The 21,643-nt window shown below is 34.7% G+C and overlaps 1 protein-coding gene and 2 pseudogenes across 23 annotated transcripts in view; 2 read left to right on the top strand and 1 right to left on the bottom strand.

The window, feature by feature from the left end:
* The window catches only part of SGIP1 (SH3GL interacting endocytic adaptor 1), a 181,468-nt gene that overhangs the window by 148,892 nt on the left and 10,933 nt on the right, over window positions 1-21,643 (top strand). For all 23 annotated transcript variants that reach the window (XM_016120846.2, XM_016120852.2, XM_016120851.2 and 20 more), the window contains 3 exons: window positions 9,802-9,913; window positions 17,833-17,988; window positions 20,099-20,231. In XM_016120846.2, coding sequence (XP_015976332.1) covers window positions 9,802-9,913; window positions 17,833-17,988; window positions 20,099-20,231 — 401 coding nt within the window. The remainder of the gene's footprint in view (window positions 1-9,801; window positions 9,914-17,832; window positions 17,989-20,098; window positions 20,232-21,643) is intronic.
* LOC118606723 lies at window positions 14,565-14,683 on the bottom strand (annotated as a pseudogene).
* Window positions 21,373-21,490, top strand: LOC118604130 (annotated as a pseudogene).

A 21,643-nucleotide genomic window follows, 5' to 3' on the forward strand; every position in this document is an offset into this window, starting at 1 on the left:
AACTTGTTTTCATACTTTTTTAGTCATTTATGGTCCTTCAGTGACTACTTTGTTCCTCCTTAAAAGTCTTAATGTCTCCCACTTGTACTTGAGACTCTAATAGGATGATAATACACTACTATTGTCAGCTCCAAGGCTATGCTTTCAAGTAGCAACCACTTCTCCGAAAATATACACCATACTTTTTACAGAAGAGTGAATGAGATGTCTTTTTTAAAATCTCTAATTCTCCCCATTCCTTAAACAGACTCCTCTCTCCTTCCCTTTGTGCTCTTAGACCTGTGTCACTGTCCCCTACTATTTTATTCTGGCCTTACTTCTGTTTCGTTTAAAACCTAACCCAGGCTCTCTCTAGTTTCTCTAGTTATAGCAAATCCCCTGACTAGATTCACCTCTTTCCTGTCTCAGCTCAAGATCTGCCCACGCTCCTCATGGGAGAACACCTCTCCTGGCTTGATTAAGCTCCTGAGCCTCCTTTTCCTACATTCTGTTCCTTGTATGGTCCTTACTAGATATTTTCCCAAGTATCTTGATTAGATCACCCACAGTTATGGAACCACAGATGTTACTCAGTGTGAGTTTGAAGAAAGAATGAAACTATTATCCTTCAGGAAAACTGGTGCCTTAAGGTTTTTTCTAAAAGAGATGATGAGGTGTGTAAGGTCATTCACACCCATGGCCCTTTTAGCACTACAAATCAGTGCTTTTCAAACTTATTTTTTCTTTATCCTCCCTTCCTTACCCAGGGAGATTTTTTAAACATATGTTTTTCCATAATTGCTCCCTGAGAGACTTTTAATATCACAGATGTACATCTAGTTATATACCGTATGTATATCTGTGTGCTTTCTATGTAAGATTTCTTTCACTTTTCCCAAAGAGCCCATTTCACCTCCTTTAGCGGGTGATACTGCTCCATTAAGAATACCTGTTATTCATCCAGCTGGACCTTGGAGCAAAACTTACGAATATGGATGGATAAACATTAGTGATACAGGGCAGGGTTTAAGAATGCAACCGAAGGTAGATCCGGTTTTCAGTCCCTATGCAACTACTTACTGCAAAGTAAGTGACCTTGAGCAAATTTCACTAAGTGTCAATTTCTTCAATAGCAAAATATATATAATAATGGTTTGTACCTCAAAGAGATGTTTTGAGAATAGAAGACAGTGCATATAAAGTATTCAGCACAGTGGCCATCGCATATAACTGCTCTACATAAAGCAGCTTTTGATATCATTATTTATATTCTTTGTAATACCATGTTCTATCTGGCTCAGCTTCAGATGCTTGATGAAACGAATTCTCAGTGCTGTGTATGTAAATCTGTCTAGGGTTTGGTCCTGCCAGTCTTCATACCCAAGGCATTTCATTATGTCTTTGTCTTCTCCCTTATGTCCATTCATAACAATAGTCCTTGTGTTGAATATGTTTGATGTGACTTCGATGATTAAAGCAAAGTATATTTTCCCATTGTTTGAGTCAAATATTTTTTTAGAATGTTAACTAATTAGTGCATTAATGTTGGATAATGGTTTGGGGACTATAAGCAAAGACTCAGTCTGAAGAAAACTCTATAAAACACATCAAAAATCAGCTGATCATATATTTCTGGACAGAGTGGAATTTGAAAAGCAAAAAATGTATGCACATGAAATATGTATATAGTGGCAACGGAACAGATAAGTAGGGACATATGAAGAGAAAAACCGAAAATAACTCTAATGTTATTTACATATCTAGAAATTCAGTATTCTTAATTTTATTTTATGATAACCGACCTTCATAAGTGTGCCATCATCCTTTTTATGAAGGCAAAAGCCTCGCACCCTGAAAAGCATATAACAGGTATAACTCAATGCCATAGTGGGTCGAGATGAGACCTATGTGGCTCCTTATATAGAAAGAGCATAGTGTTAAGTGGACCTAGATTTGAACCCTATGACTCCATCACCTACTGTCTGTGAGAATGTGGGCAAATGACTATCTTCTTTTAGACCTGATTTCTTGTTCTGTCATGTGTAGAAAGCATGCAGGATTCCATGAAGTCAAAGAAAGTGATAGTGTAAGGCTTTTTAGGTCACACCAAAATCATTATCAATTAAGGATTTAGCAGAAATAAAATTATTAATAACTGAAAAAGAAGGGAAAAAAGAAGCTTATATCATAGCCACTTTAAAGAAAATCAAGAAATTGAGAGGCCCATAGGAAAATTGATAAAACTCTCAATTAACTCTGCAATAATAGCTCTTTATAATTATTAATCAAAGCCAAATCTGAGCCTACATTGGTGTGTGGAGCTATAATACAATTTTATCAGAAAAACATATCCTTCCTCAAAATAGCAACACAAACCATTTTGTTCACTCTAAAAACCCATTACTTATCTGATTATGTGTTAATAAAAGATTTTTTCACAAATATAGTTTATGAGAATTTAGAATCCCAATTAAGCCTTTTATCACTATATGAAATTTTCAGAACCATTTAAATACATTTTTAGGTGACTATTTTCCATAACTGGCTATTCCCAGACAACAAGAATATCTTATATCATCATATTTAACCTTCACAACATCTGTAAAAGGTACTATCTCCATTTTACAAAATTAAGAATCTGAACTTCAGAAATGTTAAGTAATTTGTTCAAGGTCACTTGGCAAATGATAAAGTCAGGATTCAAATTTAATTCAATCTAATTTCTTTGTCTTTATTACTGCATTATACAGAATGTGCTTTATAAATTATTATAATTGAATATAATTTATTTTTTTACTAATTCCAACTAACATTATCTGTTTTTATTAAGAAATAACAAAACTAAACCAATTTCCACCCTCTGCTCCTTCATACAACCCCTGTAATTTCCTCTCTCTTCTTCCACACATTCTGAGACTTTCTGTTGCTTCCCTCTGTTTGTTCTATCTCCTACATTCTCATTCCTGGATGTAAATAGCATTTACCACCTTGATTACCTGCTTCACTTACATGCAAACAACCAACAATGGTGTGAGATGAAGTGTCTCTGTTGAATTCAGGATGCAAACATTCATTTGTTTGTAAACTTGTACTTTTACTCAATTTTTGTACCTGACTGTTTTACTTACTTTTCTTTTTCTTCTTCTTCTTTTTTTTTTTTGCATCTTTCCTTTCTCTTTTAAGATCTCTCCCTTACTTCCTTTTCCTTTTTCCTTTAACATTTTATGTACACAGTCTAAACTCCATATCCACATTCATATTTCAATTGACTATTCAGGAAATACTTCCACAAAATTAAGGACCTTATCTTTTAAAGGTTTTATACTATTAGTGAGAAAATTTTTTTATCTTTAAGGTGTGTCTGGTTGTGTGTGTGTGTGTGTGTGTGTGTGTGTGTGACCTTGTTTGATAATGAGAGTGACAGAAAACTGCCTGTCAGAAAATGTCGCACAATGGTCACTCTGTGTACCCTTTTCCATTTCTCAGAACTCCCTAAGCGTGTATGCCAATTGCTTACAAAGACCCTGGAATTGCTATTTTGTCAAAACTGCACAACTGCTGGCAGCAACTAGCCCTTCTGGGCTACCACAAATTAGCCATCATTCTGACTTCTACGCTCCTAGAGCAGAGTATGTAAGAGTTTGGGATCCAAAGCCAGGCAGTCCTGTTCAGAATTTGTATCCCAACCCTATTCTTTCTGCTTATTGACTGGGTGACTACTGAATGACATGAAACCTCAGTTTGCTTCATCTGTAAAACAGGGATAATAATGGTTGCCTTATAGAGGTATTATCAAGAGTAAGAATTAATATAAGCCTCTCAAAACATTCTTAGTATACAGTAAGAACTACAGAAGTCTTTGCTATTGCTACTACTGTTTTTCTTAGAGTCAGGAGACCTAGGATTGAATTTCAGCTTTACCACTTACTACAGAGCAACCTTGGGCTAGAGAAATAGAGATAATTATACTGAACTTGTTTATCTCCTCTATGTATAAAGAATATAAAACAATGTTAATTTTGATATTTTATTTTATTCAAAGACAGACATAATAAATACTGTTTCTACCTACACATCTTTATAAAATGACTATTAATGGTTATATAATAATTATAATATTAAACTATTTTCTCACTTTATATAGTGCTTTATCTTCCATTCGTATTTAATATTATAGTCCTTTCCCATATTATAAGCTCCGTGAAGGAAGGTACATGTCTTATGCTTTTCTGTGTATCCTTCAGCAGCTAGTACAAAGTCTGTTTATTGCAGGAATTCACACTTGAATGAATTGAAAAACAAACATGCATTCAACAAACTTTTATATTCTATAGTCTAAGCATTCTATCAGGCAACTTAAGTAGCTATAATAGCTACTTAGGTAATATGCAAAAATTAAGCATGCATACACAGAATTTTAGTGATGTTAGGAAACTGAAGGTTCTAGTCTATCTGCATGCTCAATGAAAAATGCCATCTGCAGCACCATCTCCCTTCATTTTCTACCGAAATAACTACTCAGCTCCAAAGAACCCACTCTAATTCAACAACCTGAGTAAAGCTCACTCTAACAAAAGAAGGACTTCATAAGTATTATCCCATTTGATGTTCACCACAAGCCTTTAACATAGATATTATTATTGTCTATTCTATTTAAAGGAAACTGAGTCACAAAGATTAGTCAGGATTCACACTCAAGTCTGTATGCAAGTTCAAGCTTCCTTTTGTTAAATCATGGAACAACACCCATCTAATGTTCATTTGGAAATTAATTTTGCAATGAAATAATGTTACAATTCTGTCACTTTATTATCTTAAGCTCTCGTTTGCATATGTTATTATTATTAGGTTTTCCATATGTTTGCATCTTATTTCTTGAGAGGTTACAAATTCATGTCTCCACAGTTTATTTCTGTGTTAGAAAGTCATTCCTACTGTTTAAAAAATTTTAAATATCTTAAAAAACTTAAAATCATGGAATTCTAAAACAGATATTATGTGTTCTATTGCCTTCATTTTATGGTTGAGAAAACCTAAAGTTAATTGACTTGCCCAAGTTCATAAAGCTATAAACTTGCAGGTTCATGGGCAGGAACTCTAGTCCCTTGAGTCAATGTCTAGTAATATTACTTCAGCTATTTAAAAATAGTTTCTAGGCCCCTCTTAGTCCTCTAAGGCCATGAGGTTTGAATTTTTCACCATCTTAGATACTCTTCTGATTTTAACCAGTTTTCCAGTAATCATATTAACAAAGACTCTCTAAGGCACAGCAGGGGAACAGAAACATTCATTTATTACTGATAGCATTTTCATTAAATATAAATTTATGTAAAATAATCTCATTCTTAGTAGTCAAAAATGTGTATGTCTTATGGTTTGGTCATCCCACTTTGTAATAATAAAACTGTATCTTAAGGAAATAATTAAAAATGAAAAGAAGAAAATTTCTACAAAGATTTAAAATAATTGCTATCTATAAATGGCTCAACATTTGGAGACTGTTTGTAGAATAATATGTTCTTGTCAAAAATGATAGGTAGACCAGATAGCAATAAAAAAAAATTATGTAATAGATGAAAAAAATAAAATAAAAATGGTATATTATGTGCAATGTATAAGGATATGAAGAAACTGGGATTATAAATTGTGGATCCTTTAAGGTAAAAAAGTTCTTTGTAAAGCTTTGATATTTTCTTCTTCCCTGGCATTATTGATTAAATCTACTATAAGGAACATAGTGCCAAGAAGTAAACATAGCTAGAGTATAGGGTTATTGGAAGAAGTGGGAGGAGATGGGTCATGAAGGATAGATCTGTGTCCGATTGTATGTCTCAGTCCATTCTGGCTACTATAACAAAATACCACAGACTAGGTAACTTATAAACAACAAAATTTTATTTCCCACAGTTCTGGAGGCTGTAGATTCAAGGTCAGGATGCCAGCCAGCATGGTCTGGTTCTAGGGAAACCCCTCTTTCAGGTTGCAGACTGCCAAAGTCTCAGTGTTCTCACATGGTGGAAGGGAAAAGCTAGTTCTCTTGGGGCCTCTTTTATAAGGGAACTAATCTCATTCATGAGTGTTCTTCCTTTGTGAACCAGTCATCTCCCAAAGGCTCTACCTCCTAATACCCTTACCGTGGGCATTAAGTTTTCAACATATAAAATTTGAAGGTACAATAACATTCAGACTATAACAACACAAATGGTCTTAGACACTGTACACTGAAGAGTTTGATCTTCAGCTTTTGATAAGTGTTCCGATTGCCACCTGACAAGCTTTAAAACAGATCACATGAACAAAAAGCAGTAACATTATCATTTCTAGTGATCTAGATTCACTAATATAGCCCAAAAGCAGTATTTTGAACCCCCATCACACTAGTTTTCCCCAAACCACAATTATTTGAGAAAATTTTTATCTTAACAGTTCCATGTGTGTTTTTGCTGACATTTTCAGTTTCAGCCCAATATTCTAAAAGTTTTAGATACTTTTGAGCACTTTCAATGAGTGTCATTATTTAAGAGAACTTCTGTAGTATCTTGAATTGTAATAATAATCATAAAAATAGTTAATCGTTGTTAAGTGCTTGCTATGCGCCAAGCACTGTGCTAAATTCTTAACTTCATTTTATAGTCAGAACAGGCCTACAGAGTGGGTATTATTACATCATCCCTGCCAAAGATCATATAGATAATAAGAGTCAGAGACAGGATTCAAACGCAGGTTATGTCTGATACCAAATTCCATCTTCTCAGCCACTACAATGTACCGTTTTTTAGCATATTTTCTAGTTACCCAAGGCAATAAAAAGTCCAGACTAAGATCTCTGAGACAATTCACTAGAGACTTCCTTCCCAATGGATGTAAAACCACAGATTCATGTTGACTAGATAATGTGATTGTCAGTTCACTTGATAAGACTATTACCTACTGAGTTTCACTACTTTATGCACAAGAATATCATGGAAGACTATTAAATGTTTTGCAAAACGGAAAAATACTACCTGACATTCCCTTTATCTACTAACATCTACATTTCTCATCAACTCTACCTTTTCTTTCTAACAGGTCTCCTCACCTACATTATTGTCTCTCACTAAATTATCCACCACACTATAGCGAGAGTGATCTAACTCAAGCTCCATTGTAACCACCCTATTTCTAATACTTCACGGGTCTCACATTTTTTATCAACAATGTTCTTAACTAGTTCCAAGACCTCCAAGATATTTCAAGAAATTTATAATTCTGTTTTAAATTACATAAATGTTGTACATATGTGCACTCTGCTCTGAGAAGCATGTATTTGTATTAGAATGTCAAAAAGTAATTGATTTTCATGCCTATGAATCACTTATAAAGACAAATTTTCCTATATATTATGCAAACCACTCCGTGGCCTAATTCCTAACCCCCAAAGTCTCACCCTTTAATACCCACCACACACACACACACACACACACACACACACACACACACACACACACACACAATGTTGTGCTTCCTATGGTTTCTCGAAACGCCATATGTTTGCTCAGCTCCACTCCTGTGTATACACTAGACCATCTTCCTTCTCCCCATCTTGAGATCCTAGTCATTCTCAAACTTCAGCTACCATATCACTTACTTAATGAAATCTTCCCTGACCTATCCAAGCAGCATAAATTGCTTTCACAGAGTTTTGGTCATATCATTCTTAAAGCATTTATAAAATTGTTCTGATTATTTGATTGCAGATCTAGCTCTTCCTTCACAAAACTTCAAGTTTTAAATATATGGTGATTCTAATCCTGATATAATAGTGAGAATCCAGTCCTCTTGCCCAGTTTTAACCAACAGTTGGAGAAACCATTCTACTTAAGAAGAATGACCTACTAGTCATTCAGTAAATATTTGAACTAATACATGAACAAATAAATTGAGTAACACTACTACAAAATAATGACCTCTGTTTAGTGTGCTTTCTTTATTTATAGATGTGAATAAACTTTACCTTTCTGAGATCCAACAATATATTTAATGAAAGGTTAATGTAATTTTGTCTCTGTTTTACGGACCATAGTGGCTTCATAAAAGAAACTCAGGTCATGGTTTCTTCTTTCTTAATATTTACAGTCTCATGGGCAGTGAGGACTTAGACATACATACTTCATCTTAAGATTCATTGTTGGTACTTGCCATAAATGGTGCTGTAATTCACTATTAAGATGGCAAAATAACATAGTCCTCAAAGCCTAAACTTTGAACTTATGCATATCTCAATACCAATCTTAAATATTCTCTGTAACAGCTGTGTAAAACCGAGCACATTGTATAAACTTTGAGCCTTGGCTCTATCAACTATAAAATGAAGATAATGCTTACTTCATATGTTTACATAGATAACACGTAAAACACCTAGTAAAGATGCAGCAAGTAACAGTAATGAAGGTAATGCTGGTAATGAATGTTGACGATATTAAGGCTGATGAAATTAACACATTGAACTGTACGTAACTCCTTGAGGACAAAGATTATGTTTAATTTATCTTTCAATCCCTAGCACCTACCATAATGCCTGATACATAGTGAATAGAAAGCAACGTTTGTTAGTGATTAATTTCTAGGCGACCGAGTACTAGATGTTGAAAGCCAAGGAAAGACAGAAAAAGAAGAGACTAGCATGACCTAGAATTATCAAGAAAAACTTTATTAAGATGAGAGATATACAAAGGAAGTTACGGAAAAGAAGTATAACATATAATCTGTAATAGAGTAAGGAAGAGTAAATGTTTTTGTTTGCTAGAAACAAAAACAGTGAGTGTGGGACATAATTAAATACTTTGTAATTGCTAAAACTTTACTGTTCAGTAACATGCCTGTAGATTAATAACAAAAACAACAATCCTAAACCTTGCTCAGGGATTGGAACCCTCAAGTTATATCAAAACCATACAAGAAAATGTTTCATTTAGACAAACTGTATTACAACATAGGAAAAACTAAGGTTTATAGGGCAACAAATCTAGGTTTGAATTTTAGTTTTGCCACTCGACTAACTATATTGTCATGGGCAAGTCATTTACCTCTTAGAAATTCAGTTTTCTCCTCTGTAAAATAGGAATAATAATGCTTATTTCACAGGACTAATATGGCATTGAACATGATCATTCTTATAAGGTATCCGGTACAGTGCCTGGTAGGTAGCAGCTGTTAAATAAGCATAAGCACCTCTGTTATTTTTAATAATGTGACTTGATGTATTTATGTTTTTGTGCTAAGTCAAGGTATACATTTTGGTTTTGCATTTTTTTGGACATGTAACTTGAGCTTACTTGATCTGAGGGTAATTGGGAAATAATCCAGAATTTTTGAAATGAAAATAATCCAGAAAAGGACAATGTGCAAAATGGTACCCCATGGCTGTTTGTCTCTCGAAAATGAAGAAATGCTAAAAGTTTTATGAACAATTGTATAGGGTGGATACTCAAAAAGGAAGCTAATGATTCTCTTTAGTAACTATCTGCTGTACAAACTGTCATGCAAATACTGCCTGATGCTTTATACAAAACATTTAAAACCCTATGACCTTATTCTTCTGCTTGGATTTCTTTCCATAGTAAAATATATAGTTGCATTAATTTCAAATGTGTTTGTCTGTAAACCAGCCAAATATTTATTTTTAAATACTTGAGCTCCATGTTAAATAGACAGAGTTTATGGTACTTAACATGTTACTTTTTTCCATTAATAGATTTTATTCTTTGATTCTTTAATATAGTTACACATACAGTAAAATGTCTTTTATGCCTATAATAAATGAAAGTTTTTCATTTCATGCAGGTTCTTCCAGAGGACCCAGCCCCCTAACCATGGGAGCCCAGGACACCCTCCCTGTTGCAGCAGCATTTACAGAAACAGTCAATGCCTACTTCAAAGGAGCAGATCCAAGCAAGTAAGCCCAGAGCTTAGTCCACTGTGCATTCCAAACTCTATCTTATTCAGTGGAGGACACCCTAATATAACTATTTTATTTCTTATCCTAAAACCAAAAAAGCTCAGCTAACAATAACAGGTGGGATACCTAGAATGGAGGAGAAATTTTAATTAGGTGTACTAATTCACCGCTTTTTAAAAACTGTACCAAAAATTCCAATAATCTAATATTTTACTATTTAAAAATCTCTGATTTAGTTTTGGTTGCAGTAACAGAAAACTCTAACTCAACTGTGTCAACAGTGAGAAAATTTATTGTCTCGTAAAAGTAAATGTCCAGATGATATCTTTTATTGTCTTTATTTTTCCTGGATGAGAATCACCTACATATAAACTGAAACAATGGTGCATTGGAATAAGAATGTAGGAAAAAATACACAGATTAGTAAGAGGAAAAGGTGTATGTTACCCTTACTAAGTTAGAAAAAAATGGCCAAAAAATTATAATCACTACAAACTAAAAATTCTAGGGAAAAATGCGCCACTCTCTATGTATATGAATCTGATTTTACATATATCAGTACAAACTAACAATGAACTTGACCTGAATGTATATGTAATATAATTAAATATTTTTCCTCTCTATACAGAATTCCATGAAAAGGGTTCAAGAAGTAGATTCCCTGAAATTATCTTGCATATCTTTTGTGTGTGTGCATCTGTGTATTTGTCCATAGAGAGGGTCTACAGCATTCATCAGTTTCACAAAGGGTTTCATGAGACACACACACACACACACACACACACACACACAAAAGTTAAGAATGATTATTGGTCTACACTGAAAACTGAATTCATAAGTCAAACTGGGTTTCATGTGTGTCACTAATATAATTCCAAGTCTTAATTTGATGGATAAACAATAAACAAAGGACAAATCTTGGTGAGGGAATAATTGCTCTTTATTTTTACTTACAAGGATGAAGGCTTAGAAAATCTTAATGGAAACAATAACGAGAGAAAAATGTACATACAGAACACTTTGCTATTTTATAAAAATTTTCAAAACAGTGATAATTAAGTATAATTAGAACTTGGATTCCCACATATATTTTAAGTGGAAATCTGCATGGCTAATCATGAATTCTTTTCACACTTCAGAAACACTAGTTTTTTGAAGCCTGAATCTAGAGTATTTTGCTGGGAGACTAACATAATTAATAACTCCACCTTTAAGTATCCTACTCCACCACTAGAATTTATCAACCACCCATAGTGTCATGTCCTTTTAAACATCTAGGTTTTATTCTAAGCCCAAAACATTGTGGAGAAACAAACACTGGACTGTGGTGTCTTGGTCTATTTGGGCTGCTATAGCAGAATACCATAGACTAGGTAGCTTATTTCTCAGACTTCTGGAGGCTAGGAAGCCCAGGAGCTGGCAGATTTGGTGTCTGGTGAGAGGGGGCTCTTTGGTTCACAGTCTTTTGCCATGTAACTTCACATGGTGGAACCTCACATGGTAGAAGGGGCTAGGAAGCTCTGTGGTGTCTCTTTTATAGGAGCACTGATCTCATTTGCCAGGGCTTCACCCTCATGACCTAACCATCTCCTAATAGACCCACCTCCAAGTACCAGCACATTGAGAATTAGGTTTCAGTCTACAGCACTCTGGTTTATTCCATGCCTTTTCTCTTTCATCTTCAGAGCAGGAAGTTCACTTGCCACATTCACATATCAATAGAAATCAAAAGCTACCTCATACATAGGTATGAGTTTGAACTGTTAGAGCAAGTAAATGCCATGAGCTTAGGTTGTATATATCTGCGTGGGATAAGCCATAGTGCTATAGAATGAATGTTAATGTCCCCTCCCTTCCTCATTTCATTTATTGAAACTTATACTGGCACTCAAGTAAAATTAATATTTGTGATTTTCTTATGCTTTTCAAAATTAACTGAGTCTTTGACTGATGGATGACTGCATATATTGATTCTGTTTTCAATTATACTGCCATAAATATTTGCAGTATACACTGTATCTTGGTCGATAGGAGATTCAGTATATTTCATTGAAATTATGAGATCTAAAATTTATGAACAGATCATGAGGTGGCATTCTTCTAAATTTAATTTCGTCTCTAGTCAATGAATAATTTTAATTATTGTCCTTGTTATTCACTTTCAAGGAAACACTCAAGTTCAAAAGTTAGATCATGTGGTGAGGAGGGAAGGAGAATAGAACCAAACACAGTAGTACCACATAGAGAAATGATGCGACAAAGGCATGTAGATTTGCTTTTGCCTGTGGTTCCCTCTCACCCTGCATCATGGCTTTCCCCGTTGATGTTCAGACCACACACTGGAAACAGAAATTTACTATTTTAATTATTTTAAACTATGATATCTAATCCATTCAAATATAATCATACTTTTTCCCTGAGTATTCAGGCACCTGTAATAGATATTCTGACATCTGAATCTTTCTCAGTAGCTCATAGGTACAGAACTCCTTGACTTTTGCTGCTGGCTGGAAAAATGCATCTCCCGTTATTAGCTCCTATTTGAACAATGCTAGTGCTAGGAATTAATTCTCTAAACCCCTAGAAAAACTTAGGTTTCTCAGTTATATTCTACCCTTCCCTTATCATCATATTTCAATTATTTATTCAAGTGTTTGTCTCCCTGCTTAGACTGGAGGTTTGAGCACAAACCATGTTTGTCTTGTTTCTCACTACCCATTCTAGTGCATTACGTTATGCCTGGTACATTGTGCAGGCACCTTGTATATAATTGCTGTATATATGAATTTATTTTTAAAATATTTTATTGAGTTCCTACTGTGTACAGGGTCCTGTGTTATGTACTTCTGCCTTCCCAGAACCTAAGACACAGTACTTGCCTTCACAATAGTAGGTAAAATACGTGCGAGAAACTACGAAACAGTTTCCATAAAATCTGTACATATGTCCAAGAAAGCTAGCAAAAAGAAAAATTAAGAAAGGCTGAAAAGAAAGAATAAGAAGGACTTCAGAAGGGCCTGCCTTTGAAATATGAAAAGGAATTTGCCTAGGACCTAAGGCAACGAACAGAAATATAAATAAAGGAAGGGAAGCTGCGAATGCACAGATGTGTGCTTAAAAAGAAGACTGTGGGCTTAGTTATCAAAGCACTACACAGAAGCCATGTTTTATGTAAGAAAGACATTTCTGATGACTTTATGTAAATCAAATTCACACATTCTCTGATCAAAATTAGCCAACGTTTCTATTGACCAGATAACATGGTGCTGCCTATGAAAATAGGGAGAACCCAGTTTATAAGTCACTTAGCCAACTGATTTTGAACTTTTACTATTCTTGATAAATGTTTCATTTGTAGAGGGTCACCTGACTTCAAATTTTACTCATAAAGTAAGTTTGCTAACCTTTTTATATTGCAGTATTTTATATTTCCATAATTCAAACTCACATGAAAAAAAGCCACATTGCATACTGATAGGAATAATCATTAAACAAAGATTTTTCCTTTACTGAGTATAGTTGAAAATGTTAATTTTTACATAGAAAGTTTCAAGTCAACTTGGACTCTGAATGGATTAATAAACCTAACTGACCTTAAGATGCAGTTCAGAAAAGTAAGTGAGGAGCCTTGGTGCTTTCTATCTTGCCTTATATTGACTACTTCTTTCATCTTCTACCCAACACTGTAAACCTTTTGAAGGTAGAGGCTGTTTTGTTATTTTTTTTTAATTGCCTCCCCACCCAAGAAAACACACACAAAAAAATAATTTACATAGTTAGGAGTCGATAAATGTTTATTGACTTAAGAAATACCACTTCCTCCTCTCACTGACTTGCTTTCAAAAGAGAAACTTTATCCCCCACCAAGACACCACTTAAATCTCACTTTGAGCAACCTAGAAAAAAAGCTGAGATTTCCTACCAAATAAAAAAGCATTTGAGCCACCACTGTTAATAATATGCTAAGTGATGGTACCTGCTGAAGTCTAATTTAACAAGTGCGCTAATTATTGTTTTCTTCTAGAGCTGTCAGATAAAATTCTGCATATCCATATATTGAAAAACATCAAGAGTAGACTCAGTTTGAGGGGAAACCCAGGTCAACATCAGTCAATCAAGCAAGGTTAATCTAAAAGGCAGAGGAAAATGGCAGAGTTGGCACCCAAACTGGGAGATCAGCAATATTCTTCAAAAGAGATGGAGGTACAAACTTCCAGAAACCAAAATTCTCATTCAGAGCAGTGCAGTTGTGAATGACAGTATCTGAGGGGCGGGGGGAACACATGGCAACTTTAGGAAGCTCACCTGCCCTCCATCTTTATCCCAAACCCAGCCTTTTACACATGAGCTTATAGCAGTTCTTCACATCAGCTATTTTAAATGTGTACGCAAGCCCATCTCACTTGAGCCACATGTGTCTCATCAATCACAGTTACACAGTTTACAAGATGCTATGAAACAATTAGAGTTCCCTATACTTAGACGTGAGCAACATATTTTCATGTATTAACCTCAATTTCTCTAGAAACTGCAATTCTGAACTTCAAGTTGTAGAACTGGTACAAAGGTCAGTTATCCAGATGTATGGGGAAGTCATAAAGAGGTTCACTCTTTTTTATTTTATTTTCTTTTATTATTATTTTTTTAACACCTACAGTACCTGGTATTCCTAGGTGGTCTCTCATCCAAGTACTAACCAGGCCTGACACTGCTTAGCTTCTGAGATCAGACGAGATCAGGCACGTTCAGGGTGGCATGGCCATAGACGGTTCACTCATTTTAAATACTTAGTATTCCCTAAGAAAAGTATTTCTTTTGAGAGTTCTACCTTTGGTTAAGGTGGAGTTACAGAGACTGATTGATTTATCTTTCCACATGAAAGCACCTTAAAAGCAGACAAAATATATGAAACAATGATTTGCAAGATGCTGAACCTCAGCGAAGGACAGTGATCCCTGAGAAGTTTGGTGTGCTATATGATTGCCCCAGCTTACTTTCTCAAGAGTTTTCATACCATGGCATAGAGGGAGCCCAGCTGACTACCAGCTGTTCATGGGGAGGTGTCTCACTGGGGCACACTCCACTACAAAACTGGCTGAGGGGGATGCCACAGGAAGCTAGTGGCCAATAGATGCTGCTTACCTCCAAGCACTGCAGAAGCTGGCTGTGGAGAAAGTGAGTGTATGGCAGGACCCTGAAGATGGAGAATCCTCAAGCACTGCAGGCTCTAGGCACTGGGGCAGCCCAGCCACATGCACTACAGGAGTCAGATACTAGGGAAGCTCCTGTGCTACTGGGCACTAGCGAAGCCACGTGGGCTGTAATACCCACACACTGGGAGCGCCATATACACTACAGAAGCTACACACATGCTCCTGTACTGCAGGAGCCTGGCACCAGATAATCCTTGTATACCGCAAGAGCCTGCCTAGCAAGCACACTGGAACCAGAAAAAAAAATCCCTTCCTCCTGAAATATCTTTCCAGCGCCTTCTACTGACAAAGCTAAACATTGTTCCCATTGGCAAATTAAAAATAAGGGCCCATTTTTTCTCAGAGCAGGCAGTAAAGGGTAAGTTGAAGCTACACTGGTACTAAAAGGGTGTGTAGAAATTGACACAGTGATTCTAAATTTCATATGGAAGTGCAAAGTGCCTACGATCACCAAAACAACTTTGAAAAAGAAGAAGAAAGTGGACTGATAATACTTGATTTCAGAACTATTCCAAAGCTACAGTAATCGAGACAGTGTGGTATTGGTGTAAAGTCAGACAAAATAGATCAATAGAACAGAATAGAGAATCCAGAAATAGATTCACAAAATGGCCAAGTGGAGAAATTCAGTGGAGAAAAAACAGTCTTTTTCTCAACAAATGATGCTAGAACAGTTAGATATTTATATCCACACACTAAAAAAATGAACTTGGACTCAGACCTCACATCTTATACAAAATTAACTAAAAAATAGATCATAAAGCTAAATGTAAAACTGAAAAAAAAACTTCTAGAAGAAAATCTAGGTGAAAATTCTGTGAACTTGGATTTGGCAAAAATTTCTTAGATAGGACTCCAAAAGAATAAATTTGTTAAATACAATCCATAAAAATAAATCGATGAATTAAAAACTTGTGCTCTTCAAAGTTACTCTTACGAGAAAGAAAGAAAATAAAGAAGCCACAGACTGGGGGCAGGAGTGTTGGGGTGGCGGAATCTTTGCAAAGCATGTATCTGATAAATGATTTGTATCCTGAATATATAAAGAATTCTCAAAACTCAATAAGAGAACAGAAAACTCAATTTAAAACCTTGGCAGAAAATTTAAACAAACACTTCACCAAAGTAGATAACTGATAACTAATAAGCACATGAAAAGATGCTTAAGATTATTAGCCATTAGGAAAATGCAAATTAAAACAACAATGAGATATCACTACACACCTGTTAGAGTGGCTAAAATTTAAAAGATAGATCCTACCAAATGTTGGTGAGGATATGGGAGAATTGAAATTCAAATACAGTTGATCTTTTCCATTTCAGAAAACAGTCTGGCAGCGTTGTTTTGGGTTTTTTTTTTTTTTTCAATTTTTTTCATTAGTTTCAAGTATACAGTACAATGGTTAGACATTTATATAATTTAGAAAGTAATTCCCCCTGGTTAGTCTAGTACCCATCTTGCACTAGACATAGCCATTACAATATTATTGACTATAGTCTGGCAGTTTCTTACAAAGTTAAAGGTATATCTACCATGTAGTCCAGTGATTCTATTCCTATATGTTTGTCCAAGAAAATGAGAGCATATGTCCCTACGAGTTGTACACACATATTTATCACAGTTTTATTTGTGATAGGTAAAAACTGGAAACAATTCAAATGTTCTTCTTCAATAGGTAAATGGGTTTTTAAAAAATACTATGGTATATCCATATGTTACCCAGCGATAAAAAGGCATGAACTATTGGTGCTCTACATGAGTGACTCTCAAAATAATTATGCTGAATGGAAGTAGCCAGCCAAAAAACAATCACATACTTTCTGATTTGGTTTATATAAAATTCTAGAAAGTACAAACTAATGTACAGTGTTGGAAAGCATATTAACAATTGCCTAGGGATGGGGAGTAGAGGGATGGAGAAGTGCAGGGAAGAGGAATTACAGAGACCCATGAGGGAATATTTAGAGATGCTGGATATGTTCATAATCTTGAATGCATGATGGTTTTACAGGTGTATACTATGTCAAAAATTTTGGAATTTTATACTATAAATGTGTCATTTATTATGTCAATTATACCTCAATAAAGGCTTTTTTTATAAAAAAAAAAAAAAAGGTTATTCTTCCAAATTATCATCCTGTTCTGTTAACCTATGTGTCAAATGATTTTACAATTTCAACCAAATAGACAAGTTAATGAAAAAAAGATCTAATTAAGTGGAAAGCAAGAATTTTACCTCAGGGGGACATGAAAGAACATGTTCAAGGCATCAATCATATCCCTCAGAGAACTAAAATAAATTTCAACGACTAGTGTGATAACATTGTGCATTTTAATATCTTCAAATATGGTGCCAAAAATTCAAAAATCGAAGAGAGAGAAAACCACCAGAATAGATAATGCTATTTATGAGGTGAACATACAGACTTTTCTACAGAAAGAGAAAAACTGCACTTTTCTTGTTACAGTTCAAAAACACATTAGACATAATAGCTACTTTGCGGGGGGTTGGGGGGAGTGTTAAACCATTAAGTCTTAGAAATGATTTAGTAGTTGGGAGTGGAATTGCAAGAGCTTATCTTTCATCTCTTCTGCTGTGTAATTCTGTTACATAAGTCTTTTCTTTTTTGCAGCTGTTTTGATTCACAGCATACTGACCTGGGCTTCCTTTCTCTTTCTTCTCATGTGTTTTGATATGGCAGATGTATCGTAAAGATTACTGGAGAAATGGTGTTGTCCTTTCCTGCCGGCATCACCAGACACTTTGCCAACAACCCATCGCCAGCTGCCCTGACTTTTCGGGTGATAAATTTCAGCAGGTTAGAACACGTCCTGCCAAATCCCCAACTTCTTTGCTGGTAAATATGTTTTGCTCAAATTTTTTGGTTGTATGTAGCTTGGTACTTTATATTTAGATGAGGGAGGGATATACCTTAGCAAGGGAATAGCTCTATAGAGAAATTACCACTACTTAGATATGTGTGTCGATTGAAACACAGAACTTCTACCAGCTGTCATATTTTTCTGGGTAATTGCGTATGTATGCATATGTGTATTTTAATGGCCAACTAGCTCAAGTAGCTAAAGAGACATTTAGAGTAATAAAATCTGTATTAGTGACAATTTATTTATTGTCTGTTTTATTTATCATCAGTAGACAATGAATGAGAATGGTGGGAAATGAACCCAATAAAAGGAATAAAATTTATCTTTTGTATTAGCATCTTTAAAAGTCAAAAGTTATTTGAACTGTGAGTTACTCTTCACATGAACTTGAAAATCTTTTCCGTAAAACATATAATTTCATTGTAATGATAGTTGTTTTGATGGAACTTTACATACGACATCAGAGAAGCTTATGTAGATGTCTCTATAAATATACTTCTTCACCTTTTCTAATTCTTAAATATGAATATGTCTTTATCATACATACACACATGCATGTTCACACAAACCTGCACACTCATACATGCTGTTAAAAATGATCAACTACACATGTTAATTATTGGCAATGAATGAGATGAAATGAGTCTTTCTTGACAACTTCCTCTCCATCAACAAGTTCTGTTATTTCATCTAAAAATCACTCTCTAAAGTGGCCACTTTTTCCTTTTATTGTGACCTCCCTTGTCCAATTGACCACCATCATTTTACCAGACCTTTGTAATTGCTTTCCTTCTTCCTATCCTGCATTCAGTCTTGCCCCACTTCTACATTTTTCACATAGCAGCCGAATGACCTTTTATGAGGTAAATCAAGTTGTCCTCACTCATATCTCTCATATGGCTCCACAGTGCATCTGTAGCAGAATCAAAACTTGTTACCATTGTCTTTGAGGCCCTACGTCATCCATCCTTGCCTGCTTCTTTGTCCTCATCTCCCACCATCCTGTCTCAGATTCCTTACAGCTCCAGCCAGACCCACCAGTCTTAGAAACGGACTGAGTCCTTTCCCACAAAAAGGCTTTTCTGCTTTCAATACTATTTCCGCCCATCTTCGCCTGACTCCTACTCATCCTTCAAATCTCAGCTCTGTTCGGCCTCCCCCAGCCATCCCACTCTCCTCCCCACAACCCTTCACCCACCATAATAAGTGTTCAAAAAATTATGGTTACTATTATTGATTATCTGGAATATTCTGAAAGTGAAATGTCAGTAAACAAATTGAGCGTCAAGTTACTGAATTACTTGCATTCTCAGTTTCCTCACTGTGTGGAAAGTGAGGAGATATTTTTCACACGCTTGCCTGATCCTTTTAGTCACTGAGACAAGCCTTTTCAAGATACATTGGGTGAATGGCCTATGGAAAGGCCTCTTGAGCAAAGCTAACACCTCTCATAAAATACAAATCTCCTTAGCTCATTAAAACTGTACTTGTCATTTGTAACTCTGTGATCATTATCATTTAAATTCCAAGGTCATCTTTAAAAAAATGACTTTTTTATGATTTAGATCCTCTTAGATGAAACATTGTGAATGCCGAAAAGGTAGCATGGTAATTTAATGTCTCTCTTTTCTCCTCAGTTGGAGATAAAGACCGTGTTTACATTTGGCCAAATATTTAGCTAAGTACTTTCTGAGAAACTACTGTTCAAGTCAATTCAAAAGAAAATCAATGTACTCAGTTCCTTGATTGCATTAACTAAGAGGAAACTGTGGTGATGTAGAAAGAGCTATTAAGTTTAGATTACTAAATAATTTACTGTTTAAAGCAACCAATTATTTCAATGATTGGTTAATACTACTGGGTACTTACTGAAATTTATAGCAATACAATAATGCATCCCTATGGGTATTAATCTATTAACTTAATACCATTCAGAAATGCAATCGTACTAAAACCATACTACTGTTAGTAATAAAATCTCTACAAATTGTCAAAGATGAATATAGAATCAGATGATAATTTGCTAAGATATTTCTTTGTGACAAGGTGCTACTCAATCATTTTTTCTTCCCAATTAAATAGTGATAATACACAAAATGATGCCAATACCAAGGAATTCTGGGTAAACATGCCAAATTTGATGACTCACCTAAAGAAAGTGTCGGAACAAAAACCCCAGGCTACATATTATAATGTGGACATGCTCAAATACCAGGTAAGCCTATTTATATGGTCAGGGTATCTCTTTCACATCACAAATGTATATTAAATAAAAGTTAATACATTAAATAAAAGTTAATAAAGTGACATTTCTTTTAATATTATTTAAAAGCTACAAATTTATAAGAAGATAGAAACTTTAAAAGACTACATGGAGACAGTGACAAGAATATTTATATACATCCTTATCAGGTTAAACTTACAAGTAAAATATTTAATTTAAAAATTAGAGAAATATGCCACAAAAATGAAGCTGAAAAAATTACATCAATTAAGATTATAAGTATTGAAGAATTTGTTCGTTGTGATTTTATTAAGAACATTAGTGTACTAAAACCTCTTATTTTCAATTATTAAATGTAAGCTGGTGTTTTTTTCTGAATGTGATAGTCCTATGAAATAAATTCAAATAAATTATTTTTTATGTTAAAAATTATTTAATATTTAAAGACTATTTGGCACAATACCATATAGTATATGAGAAATTTCTTTTTGTGTCTAGGATTGCCCTTAACCAAATTCTTACTGATTTAGTGAATAAGCCTGTTTCAAACCAGGTATGAAGGCCAAATATTCTATTGATCCCAGCCATTGATCACCTAGATTGTTTTTAAATATGTTCAAATTATTTTTTTAAGATGAGGAAGTTATTATTCTTTAAAGTTATGCCTTCATAGAAATCAATGCATCTCAAGCATGACTACTTTACAGTCACCAGGGAACTTGTAAACAAATGCTTGTTCCGAACTGGTGCTAATTTTAGATAAATACATGTAGATACCTATATCGAATCTATTTGTAGATAGAAATAGGTATAGGTTTAAGTATAGGTATAGGTATAGGTTTAGATGGATATCTGTTGGGCCCTGAAACTCCCAGGGATTTTCACTTAATTGGTTCCAGATGTGACCCAGATATCTGTATTTATTACAAGTCCTCCAAGTCATTATAATACACTCTACAGGTTGAAAACTACTTATTTATATTATTGTAGGAAACACTGAAAGTGAAGTATCTATAAATGATGTTACATTTTACAAAAATACAAATGAATATAATGTTTTTCCTGTAAGAACAGTGTCACCTAAGCTTTAGATCTTATTGATAATACTGAACAGAAAAAATGTGGCATAGTAGTCTATGGCCATGCTACCCTGAACAAGCCCAGTCCCATCTGGTCTTGGAAGCTAAGAAGGGTCAGGCCTGATTAGTACTTGATGGGAGACCACCAAGGAAGACCAGGTGTTGTAGGCATAAAAAATAAAAAATAAGGGGTTGTAAGCTGACAAAGTCCTTGCAATCTGTGTGGCATCATCTAAAATTAAAAAAAAAAAAAAATTGACATAATAGAAATTCATCACTTTTATAATGAAAATATATCAAATGTATTTTTATTTAACTGTTTTT

The sequence above is a fragment of the Rousettus aegyptiacus genome, unplaced genomic scaffold (genome assembly GCF_014176215.1).
Source record: "Rousettus aegyptiacus isolate mRouAeg1 unplaced genomic scaffold, mRouAeg1.p scaffold_m13_p_1, whole genome shotgun sequence".
Classification (NCBI taxonomy): Eukaryota; Metazoa; Chordata; class Mammalia; order Chiroptera; family Pteropodidae; genus Rousettus; species Rousettus aegyptiacus.